The sequence below is a fragment of the Prionailurus viverrinus genome, chromosome A1 (assembly GCF_022837055.1).
Source record: "Prionailurus viverrinus isolate Anna chromosome A1, UM_Priviv_1.0, whole genome shotgun sequence".
NCBI classification, from domain to species: Eukaryota; Metazoa; Chordata; class Mammalia; order Carnivora; family Felidae; genus Prionailurus; species Prionailurus viverrinus.
Window position 1 is genome coordinate 153,574,376 of NC_062561.1, and position 20,378 is coordinate 153,594,753.

Consider the following 20,378-nt stretch of genomic DNA (forward strand, 5'->3'; position numbering starts at 1 on the left):
AAGGGCTAAAAAGCTCCTTGCCCAGGGGGCGGGGCCTAGAGCGAGAGTGGGCGGGGCTAACTGTTTGGGATCGGAACAAGGCTCTGAGCCCGCGTGGAGGGCGGAGCGCGCTTCTCTAGAGGTGGAACCGGTATCCCAGCGCTCGCGCCTTCTGTGTGCACCCCTTCCTTGCCGGCCGGCACTTTGGGTCCACAGTTTTACCCAAGCCTCGAGACAGTGAGCAGGTAACAGAGGGAGCAATTGAGGGGTTGGGAGGCGATGGAGAGGGTAGAGAGAAGTTAAAGGGGCACATGGAGAAGGTGGGGGAAGTCAGAGGTGGAGATTCAATAAAGCGCTTCAGGATTGAGGGTAGTTGGGAGATAGCTTTACCTTTCCTTCTAATCCCTTCAGAATCTTTGAAAACCGCCCTTTCCCGATCTTAACGAGGCTCCACTTCCTGGACTGTTTGCAGTGAGTTAGAAGAGGATTTATGCTGTAATTGATGGTAGATTTTCAAATCTGGGGACTTTGTGATTGGTTTAGGCACGAGTCATTGCCGCAGACTTGCTGCTAAGGACAGACTATTCAGTATGTTTTCTTAACTCTTGGCACTCTAACCTGTATCGTGGGGAGAAGGGTTGTTAATAACGTCTTAATGCTCTTATAAAAAATGAAATTCTGTATTCCTTCCCCTACCTCCATTTTTTCTTTTTCTTTTTTTTTTTTTTTGGTTAGTTTGTCAGCTCTTGAAAGAGAGCAAAGAAAGTTGGTAGAAAAGGTTCAACTAAGTAAAGGTGGAGGCAGTCGCACCTTGTGAGAACAGAAAACGTGGATAATATCTGGGTGTGGCCCAGCCAGCCATATAAATCACTCCCACTATGAACACCAGATCCCTGTATCCACCTAGCACCTCCCAGCTATTGAAACATCAAGTTAGGCTTCAAAAATTCCCTTGAGAATTTGATTAATTATAAAGATACCCATGAGCTAGCTTTGTAAAAAATTATTATGAAAACCCTTATTGTGGCAGCTACTAATAAACCTTCATAGGAGAGATGTACTGTCCTCTCCTACACTCCTAGAAACCTTTGGTGGAGATGTAGCTTTTCTGAATATTTTCCTAATCTTCAGCCACTGTTTGGGGCTATCCTTACATGCAAGTCCCTGAGCTAGATGATCTGTGAGAATAGTATTGAGTGGGGAAAAAAAAAGAAAAGAAAAAGAAGTCATGATTTGGGTTCTCAAGAATTTGAGGGAAGATGATATTTATGCACAACTATTTGCAATATAAAACAGTATGGTGTATATACCACAGAGGAAGTAAAAACTAGGTGGTATAAGGATACAGATGAAAAGGATTATTGAAGAGTAGCATTTGAGCAGGGCTTAAAAGACCACTGTTTGTTAGGATGCTCTCAGCTGGGAAGTACAGAGCTTTCTGTAGTTTAGACATTTTTCCCATAGGCAGAGGGAAACCACTGTAGGAGAAATGGAGGGATATCCTTACTAGGCCATGAGCTCAGCAATAATTCACCCAGTATTTGTTGGACTTTTGCCAGGCTCTGGTAAGTGATAGAGCATGGAAATGTAAGTCTTCAAGGAGGCCTTCATATTTACAGATCCATCTGCTTGTATCACACTCCCCTGGATGTCCATATTTTCTTAGTTCTCGACATGGTTCTTTCCATTTCCTGTGCTAGACTATGAGCTCCACAAGAGCAGAAACTTTGTTTTGTTCACTGCTATATTCCCAGTGTGCAGAAGATGGTCTGACACAGAGGGTGCTTAATAAATACTTGATGAATAGTTAATTGAAGGGCTTACTGGAGAGACAGACAAGAACTGGCAATCACAACATGATCTTTAAAAGGGTAATAAAAGCACTGTAGTACTTGGGAAACAGACAAGGGAGAGATCTGTCTCCTTGTTGGGTAGAGAAAATGGTCACAGAGAGGTGTCATTTGCACAGCATCTTAAATGGTGCCAGGGGTTGCGTAGTTGGATGCGGGAGGAAGGCATTCCAGGCAGAAGGAACGCTACATGCGAGAGCTGATGTAGCAGAATAGAGAGTGGCTAGAGTGTGGTGTGTAGGGGGCAAGAGACAGAGAGTTAGACTCAAAGCTTTGTTAGGTAAGGAGAGTGACACATCAAGGTTTATGTTCTAGAGAGATGACTGGAGAGTGGGTTGAAAGTGGGAGGCTGGCAATGGGAATTTATTTGTTCTGTGTTAGAGATCCAGGTTAGAGATGGTAAAGTCCTGAACAAAAACAGAGGTCAAGGAAGGTGAATATGTAAGAGGATACAGCTAATATTCTTCTATAAGGGTATCAAGGAAGGTGGAGAGGAGGACAGCATGACTATCAGGTTCTGACTGGGACACTTGAGGTGTCATTTATCAGGAAAGATGCTGTGACCTGTCTTTTGGTGCCTCCCCCAGCTTCCATGCCTACTTACATCAGATTGTACATTCATTCACGTAGCCACTATGTACAAGGGACAATGTGAGATGTGGAAGACAATACATTTAGGCCACATTCACAACTCATAAAATGTTAGCACTAGGAGGAACTTCAGATATTACCTCAGCCTGTGACGTAGTGTTGTCTCTACAGTCAAATAGAATGGACTTTGCATTTCAGCTCTTGGATGCTTGAACAACACCCATCAAACCAGCTCAGCACAGTTCTGAACAGGAATTTTCAGGAAGCATTACAAAATGGAAGGATGATGCTTCTGATTTTATACTTTGAAAGTCAGTCAATTTTGCCATTGCTAATTCACTTCCTTGTAAAGATTAATAAAAGTATCTGTGGGATTAAAAAAGTGTTCAACTAGCCTGGGAATGTGTTTCAGGTAGTGTAATGTGGATGAATGGAGAATGGAAAGGTACCTGAGGCTTTAACCCAGTTTTGTCTTTGTTAGAAATTAACCGTGTGCCTTTAGGCAGTCAACTAACCTCTCAGGGCTTCCCTTTCCTCTTTTACAAAATGTGAAGTTTAATAGGAAGCAGTGGTTCTTTAAAAAAAATTTTTTAACCATATTTATTTTTGAGAGACAGAGCGTGAGCGTGAGGGGCAAAAAGAGAAGGAGTCTCAGAATCAGTAGCAGGCTCCAGGTTCTGAGCTGTTAGCACAGAACCTGACACATGACTTGAACCACAAGACCATGCCTGATCTGAAGTCAGTTGCTTAACATACTGAGCCACGCAGGCAGCCCAGAAAGCAGTGGATCTTAATTTACACTATATGCTGTAAACTCTGTGAATGCTTTGAAAAGTCCTAATGCCTGAATCCCATCTCCAGAGATTCTCATTTTGTTGTTCTGGTATGAAGCCTGAGTTTTGTTTTTACATTCTGATGCTTCTAGTGTACTTCCAGGTCTCCAACTTTATAGTTCGGGAAGTTTAAAAGAAAACAACAATGTTAATAGTAGGCTGACTGAATTGTACTTCTTTGGGTAGATTTTGCTCATGACACCATATGAAAGAAAGGAAGGAAAGAAGAGAGGAAGGAAAAGAAAGAGAAGGAAAGAGAGCTTAACATTAATTGTGGAGCTGTTGCTATATAGAGAGCACTGTGCTAGACAGTGGGGATATAAAATCTCTGTTAATACGGCCAAAGAAATAAATAAAATGTAAGTGAAACTCCTTGCCTTTGGAAAAGGCCCATTTCCCAAAAGGTGCATTGTCTCTATTTCTTCCAAAATTGAAGAGTAGCAATATGTAACATCTCAATTTTTTAAAATGCACTTATTTTATTGGAGGATCTTTACAAGAGCAAAGTGGGGTGAAGCAACTGCTGTGGATTTTGTTAGGTAAGCAGAGTGACACATCAAGGTTTATGTTCTAGAGAGATGACTGGAGAGTGGGTTGAAAGTGGGAGGCTGGCAATGGGAATTTATTTGTTCTGTGTTAGAGATTGTAAAGTCCTGAACAAAAGCAGAGGTCAAGGAAGGTGAACATGTAAGAGGATACAGCTAATATTCTTCTATAAGGGTATCAAGGAGACTGGACTTAGACTGGATCTTCAGGTGAAAGGGGCTACTGTTAAGCAGGGAGGAAAATGGGGTAGATTGTAGTGGAGAGAATGGTAAACAAGACATGATGATACAAGGAGTCAGGAGTGCAGGCATCTTAAAAGGGCCCTGAATACTTGGGTAGGAAGTTTGGATTTAATCCTGTAGCCAAGAGGGAAGATGAGAAGACCGACATGATCAGAACTATGCCTTAGGATGAATAATGTGAAAGAATAAATTAAAACAAATAGGAAGAACAAGGGATACCACAAAACTTGCAGTCACTCAAAAGTGATGTAGAAAGAGGTTAAACTGGATTATGGTAGAGGAAATGGAAATGAAGGGACATTTTGAAGGAAGAATTAGGTGATTGATTCGATAGGAGGGGTAGAACAGAGTGACGAATCAATATTGATGCACTCCAAGTCATCAAGTGTTGGTGACTGGGAAAATAACATTCTGTGGATAGAAGCAGGGACATAATACCTAACAGGCAAGCCAGTTGGTGCAGGGGGAAGATGACCTCAGTATTTTAAGTTTAAAGTGCTTTCCAAATATTCTTTTGATAGTGGGAACATGGGCTGAAACTCAAGACAAAGGTCAGTGTTGGAGATAATAGTATGGGAGAGGTCATCAAACCCTGCGTGTGGGTGTGTTTTCTGAAGACCAAAAAAAAAAAAAAAAAGCAGAACACCAAAGATTGAACCTTAAGGAAATCCATATTTAGGAGGTTTAAGAAGAAAAGTAGCCAATAACAACAAAAAAAACCCAGAGTTTTAATAAAGCCTAGGAAGCAGAGAATTTCAAAAGGGAGGAGGCCATAGCAAGTCATGTGCTTTGGAAGTCCAAGACATGAATGAGGACAAAATGCCAGTGGATTTTGCTCTTGGGAGCCATTGGGACCTTTGCATTTCAACATTTTTGTGAAACCAGTTCCCGTCACAAGTGAGATAAAAAGCCAAACCCTTTACCTCAACTTACACAGGGCTCCGAAAAATCCGGCCCTGACCTGCCTCTTCCTGTTCCTTACTCCTCGCCAGGGACATGGCCTTCTCATTCCTCACACACTCCCAGCATTTGGCTTCTTTCTCTGCACTTGTTCCTCCTTCTCTGTGCAGCCGTGTCTACCTCATCCCTTCATCTTGTGGCTTACAGGCCTTCTCCGGCATGGTGTTCAGATTTATCCTCCACAGAAAGACCTTCCTTGTGTGAAAAGCTAACATACCCCTTTATTATTCTCTTTCCCCTTGCCATCATTTATTTTTTTTCAAGAGCTGTGTTGATGAGTTTCTAGGGCTGCTATAACATTTTACCACAAATTGGGCAACTTCAAATAGCCAATATTTATTCTCTCTCAGTTCTGGTGGCCCAAAGTCTGAAAACAAGGTGAAATCAAGGTGTGGGCAGGGTTCGTTCTTTCCAGAGGCTCTGAGGGAGAATTTGTTCCAGGCCTCTCCTAGCTTGCAGTGCTTCCTGGCACTCTTTGGTATTCTCGGCTTGCAACTGCAGCATCCCAGTCTCTGCCTCCCATCTTCACATGGTGTTTTCCCTCTGTGTGTGTTTCTCTCTGTCCACATTTCCCTCTTAGAAAGACACCCATCATTGGAAGAGGGCTCACCCTGATTTACTATGACCTCATCTTAATTTGATTACATCTGCAGCAAAGATTTTATTTCCAAATAAGGAAGGTCATCACATTCACAGGTACGGGGTGGGTAGGAGGGAGACACAATTCAACCCACAGCAAGAATACATACTATTATGTTACACATTTATTTGTTTACATGTTTGTGGTCTTTCAGCCACTGAAATATTTGCCCTTAGTACAGGGACATGGTTTTATTCATGGATTCTGCCATAGTGCCTGGAATACTCAATATTGGTCGAATGAATGACTCAATGAAATTGGCCTATATCAAGTAGAGGAAGATTGGGATAATAAGGAAATGGGAAAAGCTGCTTATAAAAAACCTTTCATTCAAGCAGTTTGGGAGGGTGAAAGAAGAACATGGCAGTGGTTGACTCAGAGGATACCAGAGATTGATGCTTAGGCCTCACTTGTGAGCCATTTTCCCTATGAGACAGTTACTGGAGTCCAAGAAGTACCTCTCAGCTCTCCAAGAGAAGAAAATGAATTTGGCAGCTTCTGTAGGTACAGAACTGACTCATAATAGCCAAACTAAAAAGAGATGGATTTGTAGGCCAGAAGGCCATGTAATCATTGAGGGTGTCTCAAGAGCTAGGATTGATTTTTCTGCCAAGGGCAATCCATTCACTAATGATACCAGTTTATACACCCAAAGGTACTTGATAAATAGGGAAGTTTAGAGGCTCCAGCGTCTGGTATTTCTCAAGGGATTTTCCATCAAACAATGGTAGCTGACATACTCTCTTCTTAGGGTGAGTTTTCCCAACTGTTTCTCAGAGCCCACCTCCAAAGATTCTGGTGTAGGTTTGAATACTTGAAGATTGCATGGGATTCGATATGTGTATTTAACAAATTCTCTGGCCAGTTCTCATGATCAGGCAAATGTGGGAAATGCTGCCTGGAATTGTTCATCTTTACTGGTGGGCAAATCCCATACTGGAATTAAGCCCAGTGGTCTTGACCATGCCTACAGGGCTCTCACAATTCATTTCTTAGAGTGAGTGTGTCTTTTTGCTCAGCTGTTTTCATACTTGGAAGACCTGCTTTCTGCAGGCTCAGCATATGCTTGAGTGACTCAGCAATGAAACACGGCCATTTAGATATCCTCCTCTCTTTTAGTGTGGACACATGGAATGAGCTTCGGTATTAGAATAGGTACCTTTCCTCTACAACTTGTGCTTCATTGTAGCTAAATAGTGAATGAGGAAATTGATTCATGATAGAATTCCAATTAGTAGATACAGAAAGAATAAAATTACAGCCCATAATGGAATAACGAATCTAGGCTACGATCATCAATGGCTGCTGACATCATTAGGTGGAAAGTGATGGGGAACTGTATGCTAGATGAAACAGACTGCTAGCACCTGAACCCACTGACCAGAGAACATCAGTGAGAGAGAGAAAGGGAGAGAAAGAAAGAGAGATTGGTTTTGTTTGCATCCTGATGTGATGCAATAGGAGGAACAGAGCAACTCTTTTAAGTGTCCTTGTAAAAAATTAAACTCAAATTTGAGTAAGCCTCTAGTTCACCTATTTAGAAAATAGAAAATACAGCGAAGAGGAATGTGTTATACTGCATTTCATGTATTCAGTTCCTCAAATTCAGAAATGGGAGAATGTTACAACCTTGCTACTTTCAAACAGTGGCCCGCATACCAGTAGCATGGATAATCCCAGAGAGCTTGTTAGAAATGCAGGTTCTGGGGCGCCTGGGTGGCGCACTCGGTTAAGCATCCGACTTCAGCCAGGTCACGATCTCACGGTCCGTGAGTTCGAGCCCCGCTTCAGGCTCTGGGCTGATGGCTCAGAGCCTGGAGCCTGTTTCCGATTCTGTGTCTCCCTCTCTCTCCGCCCCTCCCCCGTTCATGCTCTGTCTCTCTCTGTCCCAAAAATAAATAAATGTTGAAAAAAAAAAATTAAAAAAAAAAAAAAAAAAAAAAAGAAATGCAGGTTCTCAGCCAGCTGAATCAGAATCCGCATTTTAACAAGATTCCTAGGTAATTCTCGTGTGCCTTAAATTTGGAGAAGCATTGTATAGGAAATGACCTCAGTTTTTCAAAAAATAACGGTAAGGAAAGAAAGGAAGGGGAACTGTTAAGTCGGTAGGAGAGGATATATTGCTGTTTTCTTGGACTTGCAGGATTGATACACAGTATTAGCAGTGGGAAAAGAGACTTAGAAGATGTATGTCATAATCACCACGACAGTCAACTGCACTCTTGTAGTGACAGAGCCTTGGTATAGGGATCCCTGTTAATATACTGCCAGCTCAGTTCTCACACTGTAGAGATCAATCCTGTTTCAGACAATTCACAAGTTCAGTAGAGAACTTGAGTATGTGACATCTCTACTGTGGCCAAAGTTGGAAAGAGTACAGGTTTATCTTACCTTTAATTTAACTATTTCAGATGTTTTTTTTAATCATTTAAAAATCTAAAGTGTATATGACTCGTGGTAGTCTTCAAGCTGAATGAAAAAGCTAGGTGGTCTGTCTTCATCAGCCAGACCTTTCCTTGTCCACACTTCTTACATATCTCTGAAATCTTGACGCCAAATCACAGAGGGGTGGAGAGAATTGCATCAACTGGCTGTGTGCAGTGGTCTGGGCAGCATCTCAAAGGGGACCCAGGGTCAGCTGTTCACCCAGGGCCTGGTGAGGTAATTGAGGCCATCATCATGTCACCTGCCAGACCTGAGTAGATGTGAGGAGTTCAGAAATCAGTTTAGCGTATGTTTATTATTTCTTTACAAGTTTTGCTTTCCAGAAGTATTTTCCATTAGCCACGCTACTTAAGGGACAGAGTTTTATATTCTGCTTTAAAATGTTGATTTCCTTTTTTTTCATGTGATGTCTTTCAGAATTTGCTGGTATAACTAGTTCTAATGGCTGGGAACAAAGGACGCGGACGTGCAGCTTACACCTTTAATATTGAGGCAGTTGGATTTGGCAGAGGTGAAAAGCTACCCGATGTAGTCCTGAAACCACCCCCACTATTTCCTGTAAGTACATTAACAGCAGATTTCTCACGGCTGGTTTTTTCATCTTTCAAAGAAAATTAAGATTCTGCACAGGACTGAATATATAACATCCTTATAATATCTTAAGTGTAAGAAAGTAAAAGAGAGTGTGCTTCACGGCCACTGTTCTTCCCTGAACCTCTTCTAATTTTTACACTGCCTTCTAAAAACAAAAAAACTGTATACAACTTGCCGTGAATACATTCAGTACAACATGAACTAAGAAAGAATTTTTTCATTTCCTATTTCTTCTGTTGCTATTTTTGATGTATTCCAATACCAAAATAATATTTTGTTTTTTAAATTTTTTTAATGCTTATTTATTTATTTATTTTGGCAGAGAGAGAGAATGCAGGCAAGCAGGGGTGGGGCAGAGAGAGAGGGAGAGTGGGAGAGAATCCCAAGCAGACTCTATGCTGTTAGCAGAGTGTGACGTGGGGCTCGACTGCACGAGCTGTGAGATCATGTCTCCCAGCCCCTCAAAATAATATTTTTAAAAGGTTAGGTTTTACAGTGCTCCCTAGTGGTCCTCAGTCTACTAGACTTTCACTTAATGATTTTCTTCTCATCTTGTATCTACACAATTTGATTTTGCTCCCTAGTGTACCGTTTTGCCTTTGATTCCCCACTCGGCTGTTTCTGGTTTTTGCTTATTTCTCTATTTTGTTAAAGTCAGTTTGAGTTTTGTTGCTGTTTCTCAAAATCTAGTTGTTCCTGCTACATTTAGTGTTGCTTTTAAATCTAATGAGTATGCTGTAAACCTAATTGGCATAATGTTTCATTTAATGCTTTCACTTTACATTTAGTTTGAAACCTGAGCTTACGTTTCCAGATGTGTATGTGCTGCAATATAAAAAATGAAAAACTCGTAAATGACCAGATACCCTTCGATCCAGCAGTTTCTCCCCTATTTCAGAAGGGAAAAGTCTTTTGTCGAATGATTTGTGTAAGTAGAGGACGCTGTACAAATGTATCTAGGGATCTAGATGTCTTACACAGGGAGTCTCTACTTTTTGCTCTTGACATTTTGCCTTTCTGATATTTAGTATAGCCTGAAACAATGACAGATACCTCATGTTTGTGCATTATGTGAATCATTTTATACATTGATTTCCTTGAAAACAACTCTTCTCCATGTGTGAGGTTACTTCTAAACACTGGAAATATTAGTACATACTGTGTTGTTGTATAGTTGGAATAAAATTGAAATTCCTTGCTGCTGGCAAACTGGCTGTGTTTGATATGGCCTTGCTGGTGTCTCTCTGACTCTTGCTACCACTGTCCTTCTCGCTCCTTAGCCATCATGGCCTCCTTGTTCTCTCAGGCCTTTTCCTCTGCCAGTTTCCGTGGCTGGAGCCATCTATTCCCAAGTCTTTGCATGATGACTTCCTAATTTTATCCGGAGCAGTACTCAGATGTGATTTCCTGAGAGGTCCTGTGTTCTTACCCTGTCTAGACCAACTACCTCCAACCTCCGTGTATCCTGTCAGTCACACTTTGTTCTACCCAGCCTCACTTTTTTTATGCCACTTATCGCTACCTCAAATTGCGTATTTCCTCATTGTTTACTTATTTCTTGTATTTTTCTCTTCTAGTATGTAAGTTCCCTAAGGGCAAGAAGTTTGACCCGTTCATCGTGGTATCTCTTATTGTCTAGCCATGTCTAGCTTATAGTAAGCACCCAATAAATAGCTGTAGAATGAATGAATAAACTCAGAGTGAAATTTTGAAAATGTACCCTGTACGTAGTTCTGATACCAGAAATGTCTTTTTCTTTTAGAAATGTCTTTTACTACATACCCTGAGACCCCACTTTTTAATAAATATATGTATTTCATGAATATATATACATATGTGTGCATGTGTATAATTTTATAAAATTGAAGATGTAGATTCAAACTCCCGCTTTGTCATTTACATGGTTTATGAGCTTATAGATTGTTCACGCCTCAGTTTATTTACTGTAAAAGGGGAAGTACTGATGATACTTTAAGTGGGATCGTGGATGTTGAGTGATGAGGACATCCTGGTCAGAGTAACCACTTGTACATGATAACTGCTACTTTTAATCTTTTTTTAATTTTTTTAATGCTACTTCTCCCACCAATACCACCACTACTAATTGAGGTTACTAGGGGACTAAAGCAGTTACTCTCATTTGGGTGACTTGACTTCTAAAACATGTAATCACAGTCAACAGACTATATAACAAAATACTTGTTGGTTGTTGGTGTGGTCAGTAGGAAAATTAAGAATGTTTCCTACTGTCTAAAATGAGAGCAAAGTAGGAAATAGGCTAAAAAGTTAAATAGATTACAAAAGCTCAACGTCTTTTCAGTTGATTGTAACACTTAGTACCTGGGAAATGTAGTTTTTCAATAAAAATGAAATTTTCCAGATTATAGACAAAAAGGATGTTAAGAAACTTATTTTATTAAAAAGGCACGCACACATACACACACATTGTCTTTTAAACAGGATACAGATTATAAACCGGTGCCACTGAAAGCAGGAGAGGGCGAAGAATACATGCTGGCATTGAAACAGGAGTTGAGAGAAACTATGAAAAGGATGCCTTATTATTTAGAAACACCTGAAGAAAAACAAGGTGGGTTTGGACCCTTTGGTTATGTGGTTGAATGTGTACAGACGAGACAGTGTTTGTGTATAAGACAGAGAGTAATTTGGTGCTGATTGATTTAGTTACATCAGAAATTATCAACTACCGTAAAAGAGCATAGTTCTGTTGATTCCACAGAAAATGTATTTTAAACTTTCTGATATTTTATTTTTAAAATTACCTTTTAATAGAAATTTCATAGGCTTGGTGAAAATTACAAAAAACAGAAACAGTGAAAAGTAAAAATCACCTCTAATGCTTATGGCTAGAGATCTATTAATGTTTTATTATACATTCTAGATTTTTTTCTTCTGCATGTGTATCGTTTTTATAAAATTGGATTCATATTCTTTGCATCTTCCTTTTTTACCCAATAGCATGTTATTAGCATGTTCACATGTCCTCAGTATTCTTGGAAAATTAGATTTTTAATCATTATGTGGTATTCCATGATCTGTATATAACATTATTAATTGTACGTAGTTCTCTGCTGTTAGATTTAAAGTGTTTTCTAGTTTTTTGCTCATATATGTATATAATGCAATGGTTATCCTTACACATATATTTTTTGTATCTAATATTAAATTTAAAATGTATTTAAAATTAAATACGATTATTTAATATTTTGGTGAAAACTTTTAGAAGCCATAAATATATTTTTGACTTATGATTTGTACATAAGAAAACATAAAGGGTGTACTCCTTGGTTATGCCAAAGACAGAGAGGAGAAATTACCATTGGAGAAGGCTTGAAAGTCTCAGAGAGGGAGTGGGAAGTGGTTTTAGAGGAAGAGAACCCATTCCTGAGTAGTTATTTAGCACATTAGATCTGTATTGATTTTCAGTTTCTGCCCTCGAATGTTGAAATTAGAGAGATCAATATCATCCTTGAGTTCCCAAAACAACATCATTAAAGCATGAGAAATTCATATAGTATCATCTCATTCCATTAGTATTAAAAATGCATTCCATTTTCTCTCTCTCTAAAAGACTTAGAACTGGCTAAGAGTCAAAAAGAAAGTCTTACATAGTAATATTACATGTGCTTATAATTATAAGAAGCATTTTAGACAAGTTCATTTATTTTTCAAACATAGCTGCTTGAAGTTTATATAGTGGTTTAGAAAGGTATATTTTTATCTCAAAAGTGCAGATTTTTTTTACTTTCATGATTATGTTACATGCTTTTATCTATCTGAGTTCAAAAATGAAATTAAAGCTCTAATTGTAAAGATTTTTAAAAAGATTAAATGAACTAATAAACATTCTTATTAGAAAAAATTATAGTGTAGGGTATACTTTAATCTTTTAAAAATTATTGTTTTCTCTAGAGTATGGAACAGACTTAACTAAATGTGGTCATTATTAAAGCATAGGTCTAATTTGCAAGTATATCATATCATTAAAACATATCTGGGAGTCTTTTAAACAGGGAACACAATTTCATTGCTGGTTTCTGGGAGTGGTTGGCTTGTACCTGGATTAAGAGGCTCTTTATCTTTGATGACTACAGGAGGTATTTAAGAATACAAGGAATCGTTTCTGTTTCTTTCTGGAAAAAAACACTTCTATAGGATTTTCCAAATTGATACAAGTGTATTCTCCTTCAAAATCTTCATGTTTACCTTTCTTTTCTGATGTAATGTGTTTTAAAAAACTACAGTTGAAAATGTTTTTAAAATATATACATACATATGCATGAATATAGGTTAATATAATAAATACACATATATACATATATACACACACATAATGTTTATGTACTCTGCACACCATAAATGAGAAAGAATTGGCCAGACTGAACAGCACTATGCATCTGTCAGAGGGAGCTATATTCTGGATGGTGTTCTATCACTGTACCTTTATCAGCCTTCTCCCATCACCCATCACCTATATGCTTTAAGAAAGAGAGACTTAGGAATTAATGTAAAGAACTAAATGAGGGTAGGAGATCTCCGGGTTTCCTGATAACCTTGTGGCTAGTGGCTCAGGGCATTGAAATCACAAAGAACTGAGGACATAGAATAAAAATATTTCTTATCGTGATGTTTTCACAATTTGTTTATAATGCTTTCAGGTAGAATTATAGAAATGATTGGTATTTTCTTTATAAGGAAAGTTATTATTTTTGTAATAAAAGAAAAACACCAATATTGTTATTTTAATGAATTGTAGCTGCAAGGATATATAGAGAGCATCTGATCCAATTGTTCCCAGCTCGGGTTCCTGCATTACTGGGGTCCTCTGAGGTAGAAACAGGAGTGACAGTGGCGATCATTCTGTAAGCCATTTTTAGAACTTCAAAAGCTTAATGGAAATCATAACATTTACCTGCAATATGGCCACAAGATCTGCTGTTGAATAAATGGAGTTTGGTTTTTGTTAACTGTCAATGTGCCATCAGGGTTCATGAGACCCCTATTTTGATTTTTGATTTTCTTGTAATGTTTGTTTATTTATTTTGAGAGAGAGAAAGAAAGTGAGCAAGGGAGAGGCAGAAAGAGAATCCCAAGCAGGCTCTATGCTGCCAGTGCAGAGCCCGATGTGGGGCTCGAACCCATGAACTGCAAGATCATGACCTGAACCAAAATCCAGAGTCAGATGCTTGACCAGCTGAGCCACTCAGGCACTGCTGGAGTTTATTTTTGAGCAGTGATATTCATAACTTTAATTTTTTTTAAGTTTGTTTATTTTGAAAGAGAGTGAGGAAGAGAGCATGAGCAGGGGTGGGGCAGAGAGAGAGAGAGTGAGAAAGAGAGAGAAAGAAAAGAGAGAGAACACCAAGCAGGCTCCATGCTCTGTGTGGAACCCAGCTCAGGGCTCGAACCCACAAACCGTGAGATCATGACCTAAGCTGAAATCAAGAGTCAGTCACTTAACCAACTGATCCACCCAGGCGCCCCCATAACTTTTATTTTTTAATAGAGATCTTCTAAAAAACAAAGAGAATTTATTTAAAAAAAAAACAAAACTCATTTTATCTGAGCATTACCATATCAGCTCATTGGATCCTTTTATAAATTTAAATACGTTTTGGAATCTTAGTGATTTCACTTTTCCTTCATCTGTAAACATTTTGCTGTTTTATCAGCACAGATACTCTTTCATCATTACTCATCAGTTATCCCCCACTACCCTGGGAAAAAGAGACTAAAACATCAGAAACAAAATGGAAAAATGGTGAAGTTCCACGGAAGGATGGTACAGCATTGAAATAAGTCAGCACGGTCACATTATCCTTCCGTGTTTCTATTGTGTTGCCCAAAGTATTATAGTAATGTTTAAGAAGATATAAAAAGAAAAGAAGTCTAGAGAGACTCTTGTCTTTGTGGTTGTTTTGTTTTTATTTTAGCTTTCATAAAATGCAATTGAGAATTCAGAATTGTTCATTTTGTGCCCATAATGGTGCAGAGAAGAAAATTGACAGGGGAAGATGTGACACAATCACTAGACAAAAAAGATGAATGTAGAGGCAGTAATTCCTTGGGCGCCAACGATGATCATGAAATCGTTGTATAAGTAAAATCTCAAACTGAGTCTTCATCTGACAACATTCTAGATGAATCTTCTCAAACTCAAGTCAGTGGGTAAACAATATATCTCTAAGAATAAAAAGGAAATATGGTATTCTTGAAGAGCACCTCGTTACATACTATTTTGTGATAAGAACCTGGAACATCTAGTCCATTAAAATTACATGTGATGATATTTTTCTTTTTTTATATTGATGTACCAAAAGTTATTTGGTGTAGTTTGTGACTGGACACATGCTGAAGGCAAAGACAAAGATGATCGAAAGGCAATAGGTTGTGTAGGAATGAAACGGTTTGTTGGATTGATCATGTTAATTAGTAATTATAAATTTAATAATGAAAATGTTTTACAATTATAGACCAAAGAAGATGGCTGGGCCATTCTCACTTCATTACAAATGTGAGCTATCAAAGCTTTTTAAAGTACTGTATTTTGATGATGAAAGTGTAAGAAGAATTGCACTTCTTACAATTCTGGAACCTATTAGGAATGTATTTCTAATCTAGAATCATTTGGATGGTGCAAATGTGAGAAGAATCAGAAGTAAGAAGTTAGAACTTATTAATAAAATGTATTTAAAATCTGGAATCAGGATACATGAAATGCATATATTCAAAGGTTGTACATGAAAAATGTACATGTGTTCCTAAAACGCACAGTTGATGCACAGTTAACTGCATTCAAAAGACTTGCTGGGGCACCTGAGTGATTCAGTTGGTTGAACATCTGATATTTGATTTTTGCTGAGGTCATGATCCCAGGGTCATAGGATTGAGCCCTGCATCAGGCTTAAGTCTACTTAAGATTCTCTCTCTTGGGGCACACAGGTGGCTCAGTCAGTTAGGCAACCAACTCTTTTTTTTTTTTTTAAGTAATTCAATTTTTATTTATTTTTTATGTATTTTTTATTTTTTTAATATATGAAATTTATTGTCAAATTGGTTTCCATACAACACCCAGTGCTTATCCCAAAAGATGCCCTCTTCAATACCCATCACCTACCCTCCCCTCCCTCCCACCCCCCATCAACCCTCAGTTTGTTATCAGGTTTTAAGAGCTTTGGCTCTCTCCCACTCTAACCTCTTTTTTTTTTTTTTTTTCCTTCCCCTCCCCCATGGGTTCCTGTTAAGTTTCTCAGGATCCACATAAGAGTGAACACATATGGTATCTGTCTTTCTCTGTATGGCTTCTTTCACTTAGCATCACACTCTCCAGTTCCATCCACGTTGCTACAAAGGGCCATATTTCATTCTTTCTCATTGCCACGTAGTACTCCATTGTGTATATAAACCACAATTTCTTTATCCATTCATCAGTTGATGGCAACCAACTCTTGATTTCAGCTCAGGTCATGATCTCACCGTTTGGGAGATTGAGTCCCACATCGGGCTCTGTGCGGAGAGCATGGAGCCTGCTTGGGATTTTCTATCTCTCTTCCTCTCTGTCTCTCTGTCTCTCTGTCTCTGTCTCTCTCTCTCTCTCTCTCTCTCTCTCTCTCTCTCTGCCACTCCCCTGCTCACTCTCTCTCTCTCAAGATAAAGTTAAAAGATTCTCCCTCTGCCCTTCTCCCCTGCTCACACACTCTAAGAAAAAAAAAAAAATGGCCTTCAAAACCAGGGAAATAATGGAACATAAATTTGAGTTTACTGTACTTAAGTTCTTTTTAAAACTTGTAATAATTTTCTTTCTTTTTAAATAACAGTTTTACTGAGATAAAATTCACATATATAAAAATATACTTTTTAAAGTATACAATTCAGTGGCTTTTAGTGTAGTTATAGAATTGTACAGTCAATAGTACTGTCTAATTTTTAGAACCTTTTCATCATTCTGAAAAGAAACCCTATACCCACTAGTATAGGCTTCTATTCTCTCCTGTCTCTAGCCCATGGCAGCTACTAATCTGCTTTGTAGTGTTTTGTCTGTTCTGGATACTTCATATAAATGGAATCATAAGGACCCCTGGTTGGCTCGGTTGGTGGAGCATGCAACTCTTGATCTTGGGACTATAAATTCAAGCCCCACATTGGGTGTAGAGATTACTTAAAGATAACATCTTTGAAAGAAATGGAATCATAAAATGTGACTTTTGTGACTGCCTTCTTTAACTTAGCATAATGTTTTCATGGTTCACCTGTGGTACTGCAGTCTTCATTCCTTTTTATGGCTGACTAATACTCCATTGGTTGTCTATACCACATTTTGTTTACCCAGTCACCAGTTGATTGACATGTGGGTCAGTTCCACTTTGGAGCTATCATGAGTAATGCTGCTTTGAACATTCATGTATTTTCTACTGGGTGGACACATGTTATTTCTACTGGGTGTATATCTATAATCATAAGATAACTGTATTTAACATTTTGAGGAACTGTCAAACTATTTTCCAAAGTTCTTGCAGTATTTTACATCACCAGTGTTATATGAGGATTCCAGTTTCTCCACATCCTTGCTAGCACTTGTCATTGCCTTTTTGGTTGTAGCCATCCTACTGGGTATTAAGTGCTGTCTCATTGTGGTTTTGATTTGAATTTCCCAAACAACCAATGATGTTGAACATCTTATCATGTGCTTTTTTTCCACGCATATCTTTGCAGAAATGCCAATTCAAATCCTTTGCCTCTTTTTAACTGGGTTTCAGTAGTTGTTTTTCAATATCGCTCATTCTTCTAGAAGTTTACTACTAAAGGTTAAATTTATCTAAAATATGCAATCTGTTGTGGAGAAAATTTTTAAATGCGAATTCTGGGAATTTGTGCTGACTTCTCTTTACAGGTGAAAAGCTTAAGAGCAAGGTTGAAGTCAAAACAGTTAAATACCTAGAAAAGCTTGGTCTCTTGGTCTCTCTGATCTACTATTTATTTTGGTTATCTTTGTCTAACACCATGGTTTTGCTGTTATTTGGGATCATTTTCTTAACATGGAAGAAAAAGTACCTACTTGGGCCTTGCTTTTTATGTTTTCATCTTTTGGTTTAACTTCCCTTTTTCATGGCTGTACTCCTAAAACCACATTTTATGATGAACCATGGTTTCAAGCTATGGCATGATGCTGTCACTTACGCTGCCAACTATGGTTTCAAGCTATGGCATGATGCCAACTTACACTGCTAGGAAAGGGTTTGGGCCCTCATTGAGGGAGTTTCTTACAGCATAGTGGGCAAAGCAGAAACAAGAGCCACAGCTATGGCTCTCCCATTTTGGGCAAGCCCAGGAGGTCCCTGCAGAGTTGTCAGCAATTGACATGGAAGGCTTTTGGCTTGCTCAAGTCCAACCCTACCTACTCCTACCCTTTTCCCCGTTCTGCTCCTCAATGGATTGTGAAAAGTAGCTCACTGAGAAGCCTAACTGTGTATTAATGTATGTATCAAGTACTGGAGGTGAGCAAACAGCTCTCCATCTCCACTTAGGTAGTTAATACATCCCAGTTAAACAAGATTTAAAGACTGGGAGCTGGAGGCCAGTGTCACAAGAAGAAAATAGAAGATGCCAAGTGACTTTCTTTCCTGGTATTTAAGTGGCTTTCTGACCTGGCTTTGGGCTTTTGTGAATATTTTCAGAAACGAGTCAGGTTGTCTGATTCTAAAAAACATGCTTAGGGTTTCTGCTCGCTCCCAGCCATTCATACCCACCTGCTTCTTGCCACTTCCTTAAATGTGTGATACTAATTGAACTTTCCAGTAGGTGTTCAGAAACACTTTAGGCACAAATATAGGAAACTGTGTGTGAAATAAAAGATGTTACCTCGTGTTTTCAGTTATTTTAAAGGAATGGCTTAAATGCAGGCTTATTCTGCAGTTTTCTAATGAACACTTTTTCTTTTTTTTCTAGATATTGAAAGATACAGTAAAAGATATATGAAGGTATACAAAGAGGAGTGGATACCAGGTAATTATAAAACTGAAAATGTTAAAATAATTTTTAAAGTTTATCTCCCTACCCCTATTTTTTTAGGGCAAATTTTTTTATTTTTACCCTAGGAATTTTCACTGTAGGAAAATAGTTTGGCTCTTTTCCTATAATTAATTACTAATATATATCTTTTGAAAACTAGGATGAAAAGATTTTTATACCATAACAAGGAAGAGTTGAAATGTTTTTGAAGTTCTTAAAATATTTTTTTATAAAATAGGACTTGCCAAATGCATTTGGGCTTTCCACTTCATTTTCCACAATCACCATTTTAATCTACAGTACCAATTATACTTCCATGTTTGTGAGTGATTTCAGCTTGAGAGGAGAAAACAAATCCAGGCAGACAGTATTGAAGCCAAGCTCATGGACCTTCCTTTCAAGCAGATATAGACTGTTCTTATTTGCTAAGAAGCTTTTTCAACAGAACCATATCTAAGAGAGATTTTTTCAACATTCACAGATTTTCCTTGGACACAGGCAAAGTAGAAGAGGCTGGAGAGATTTCATCCAGCTCATTCATTTTACAGACAAAAAAGTAATTGCCATAAAAATGAAGTGACTTATCAGGGTGACTGGGACAGTACTTCTAGAACCTGGGCCTATTCATTTTAACTCACTTCCCTTTGACATCTCTGTCCTTGTTGTTGTGGTAACTGCCTTTAGTAAGAATATAAATGGCATTTACAGAATTGTTGCTTTCACGAGTAATACTGGTCTTTTCAGTGTGCATCATTGTTAAGGTTGGATTCCCCTTGAACACTCTCCTGTCTCCTGTATCAGATCTCTCCCATCTTCCACATCATATTCATCTCCTTAAAGGATTCTCTTTACCTACTTTTTCATGATCACCTATGAGTCATTGATAAAAGCAGAAATATATTCAAAGCAAAATTTATTAATTCAGGTAAAATGGCTTGAGATATAAATGCTTTTTCCAAAATACCCTGAGGTTGTTGTTTTTTTGTTTGTTTTAGTAGGCAGTATTTTTTAATCCATTTTTATGTTGCTTCATTTTTCTGATTAACTCTATGCTTAAAAATTAAAAGAAAGTGGGGCAGCTAGGTGGCTCTGTTTGTTAAGCACCTGACTTCAGCTCAGGTCATGATCTTGTGGTTCATGAGTTTGAGCCCCACATCAGGGTCTCTGTTGTCAGTGCAGAGCCCCGACTTTGTATCCTCTGTCTCTGTTTCTCTCTGCCCCTGCCCTGTTCGCACTCACACGCACACATGTGCACACCACTCTCTCTCTCTCTCTCTCTCAAAAATAAACATTTAAAAAAATTAAAAGAAAGTGATAAATTAGAGAAATTCTTTACCTCCTGCAGTCAAAATTATTTATTAGAGTGAATTTACTTTTCCACGGCTGTTTTTATTTTTAATTATAAAGTTTTGGGTTAATTATTATAATTGCTTAATTTTGCATGTGTTGGGATTGTGGTCATATATTTTAACTTTTGAAAAAAAATTCCTTATTACGTAAGAAACACGTATCAACTATAGAAAACTTACAAAATACAGCATGGTCAAATAATACATAAATAATAAATAAGAAAAGCAGCTGTAATCCTAACACCCATAAAGAATTACTATAATATTTTGTTCCCAACCTAGAGCTTTCTCTGCACAAAAATTAAATATATGAAAATATT

The 20,378-nt window shown here is 38.2% G+C and overlaps 1 protein-coding gene across 2 annotated transcripts in view; it reads left to right on the forward strand.

Annotated features, from left to right (window-relative positions):
- The first annotated feature begins 71 nt into the window (after positions 1 to 71).
- The window catches only part of POLR3G (RNA polymerase III subunit G), a 41,736-nt gene continuing 21,429 nt past the window's right edge, over positions 72 to 20,378 (forward strand). For both annotated transcript variants that reach the window (XM_047877720.1, XM_047877726.1), the window contains exons 1-4: positions 72 to 224; positions 8,504 to 8,644; positions 11,141 to 11,270; positions 18,647 to 18,703. In XM_047877720.1, the coding sequence (XP_047733676.1) occupies positions 8,528 to 8,644; positions 11,141 to 11,270; positions 18,647 to 18,703 (304 nt within the window). In that variant the 5' untranslated portion in view covers positions 72 to 224; positions 8,504 to 8,527. The remainder of the gene's footprint in view (positions 225 to 8,503; positions 8,645 to 11,140; positions 11,271 to 18,646; positions 18,704 to 20,378) is intronic.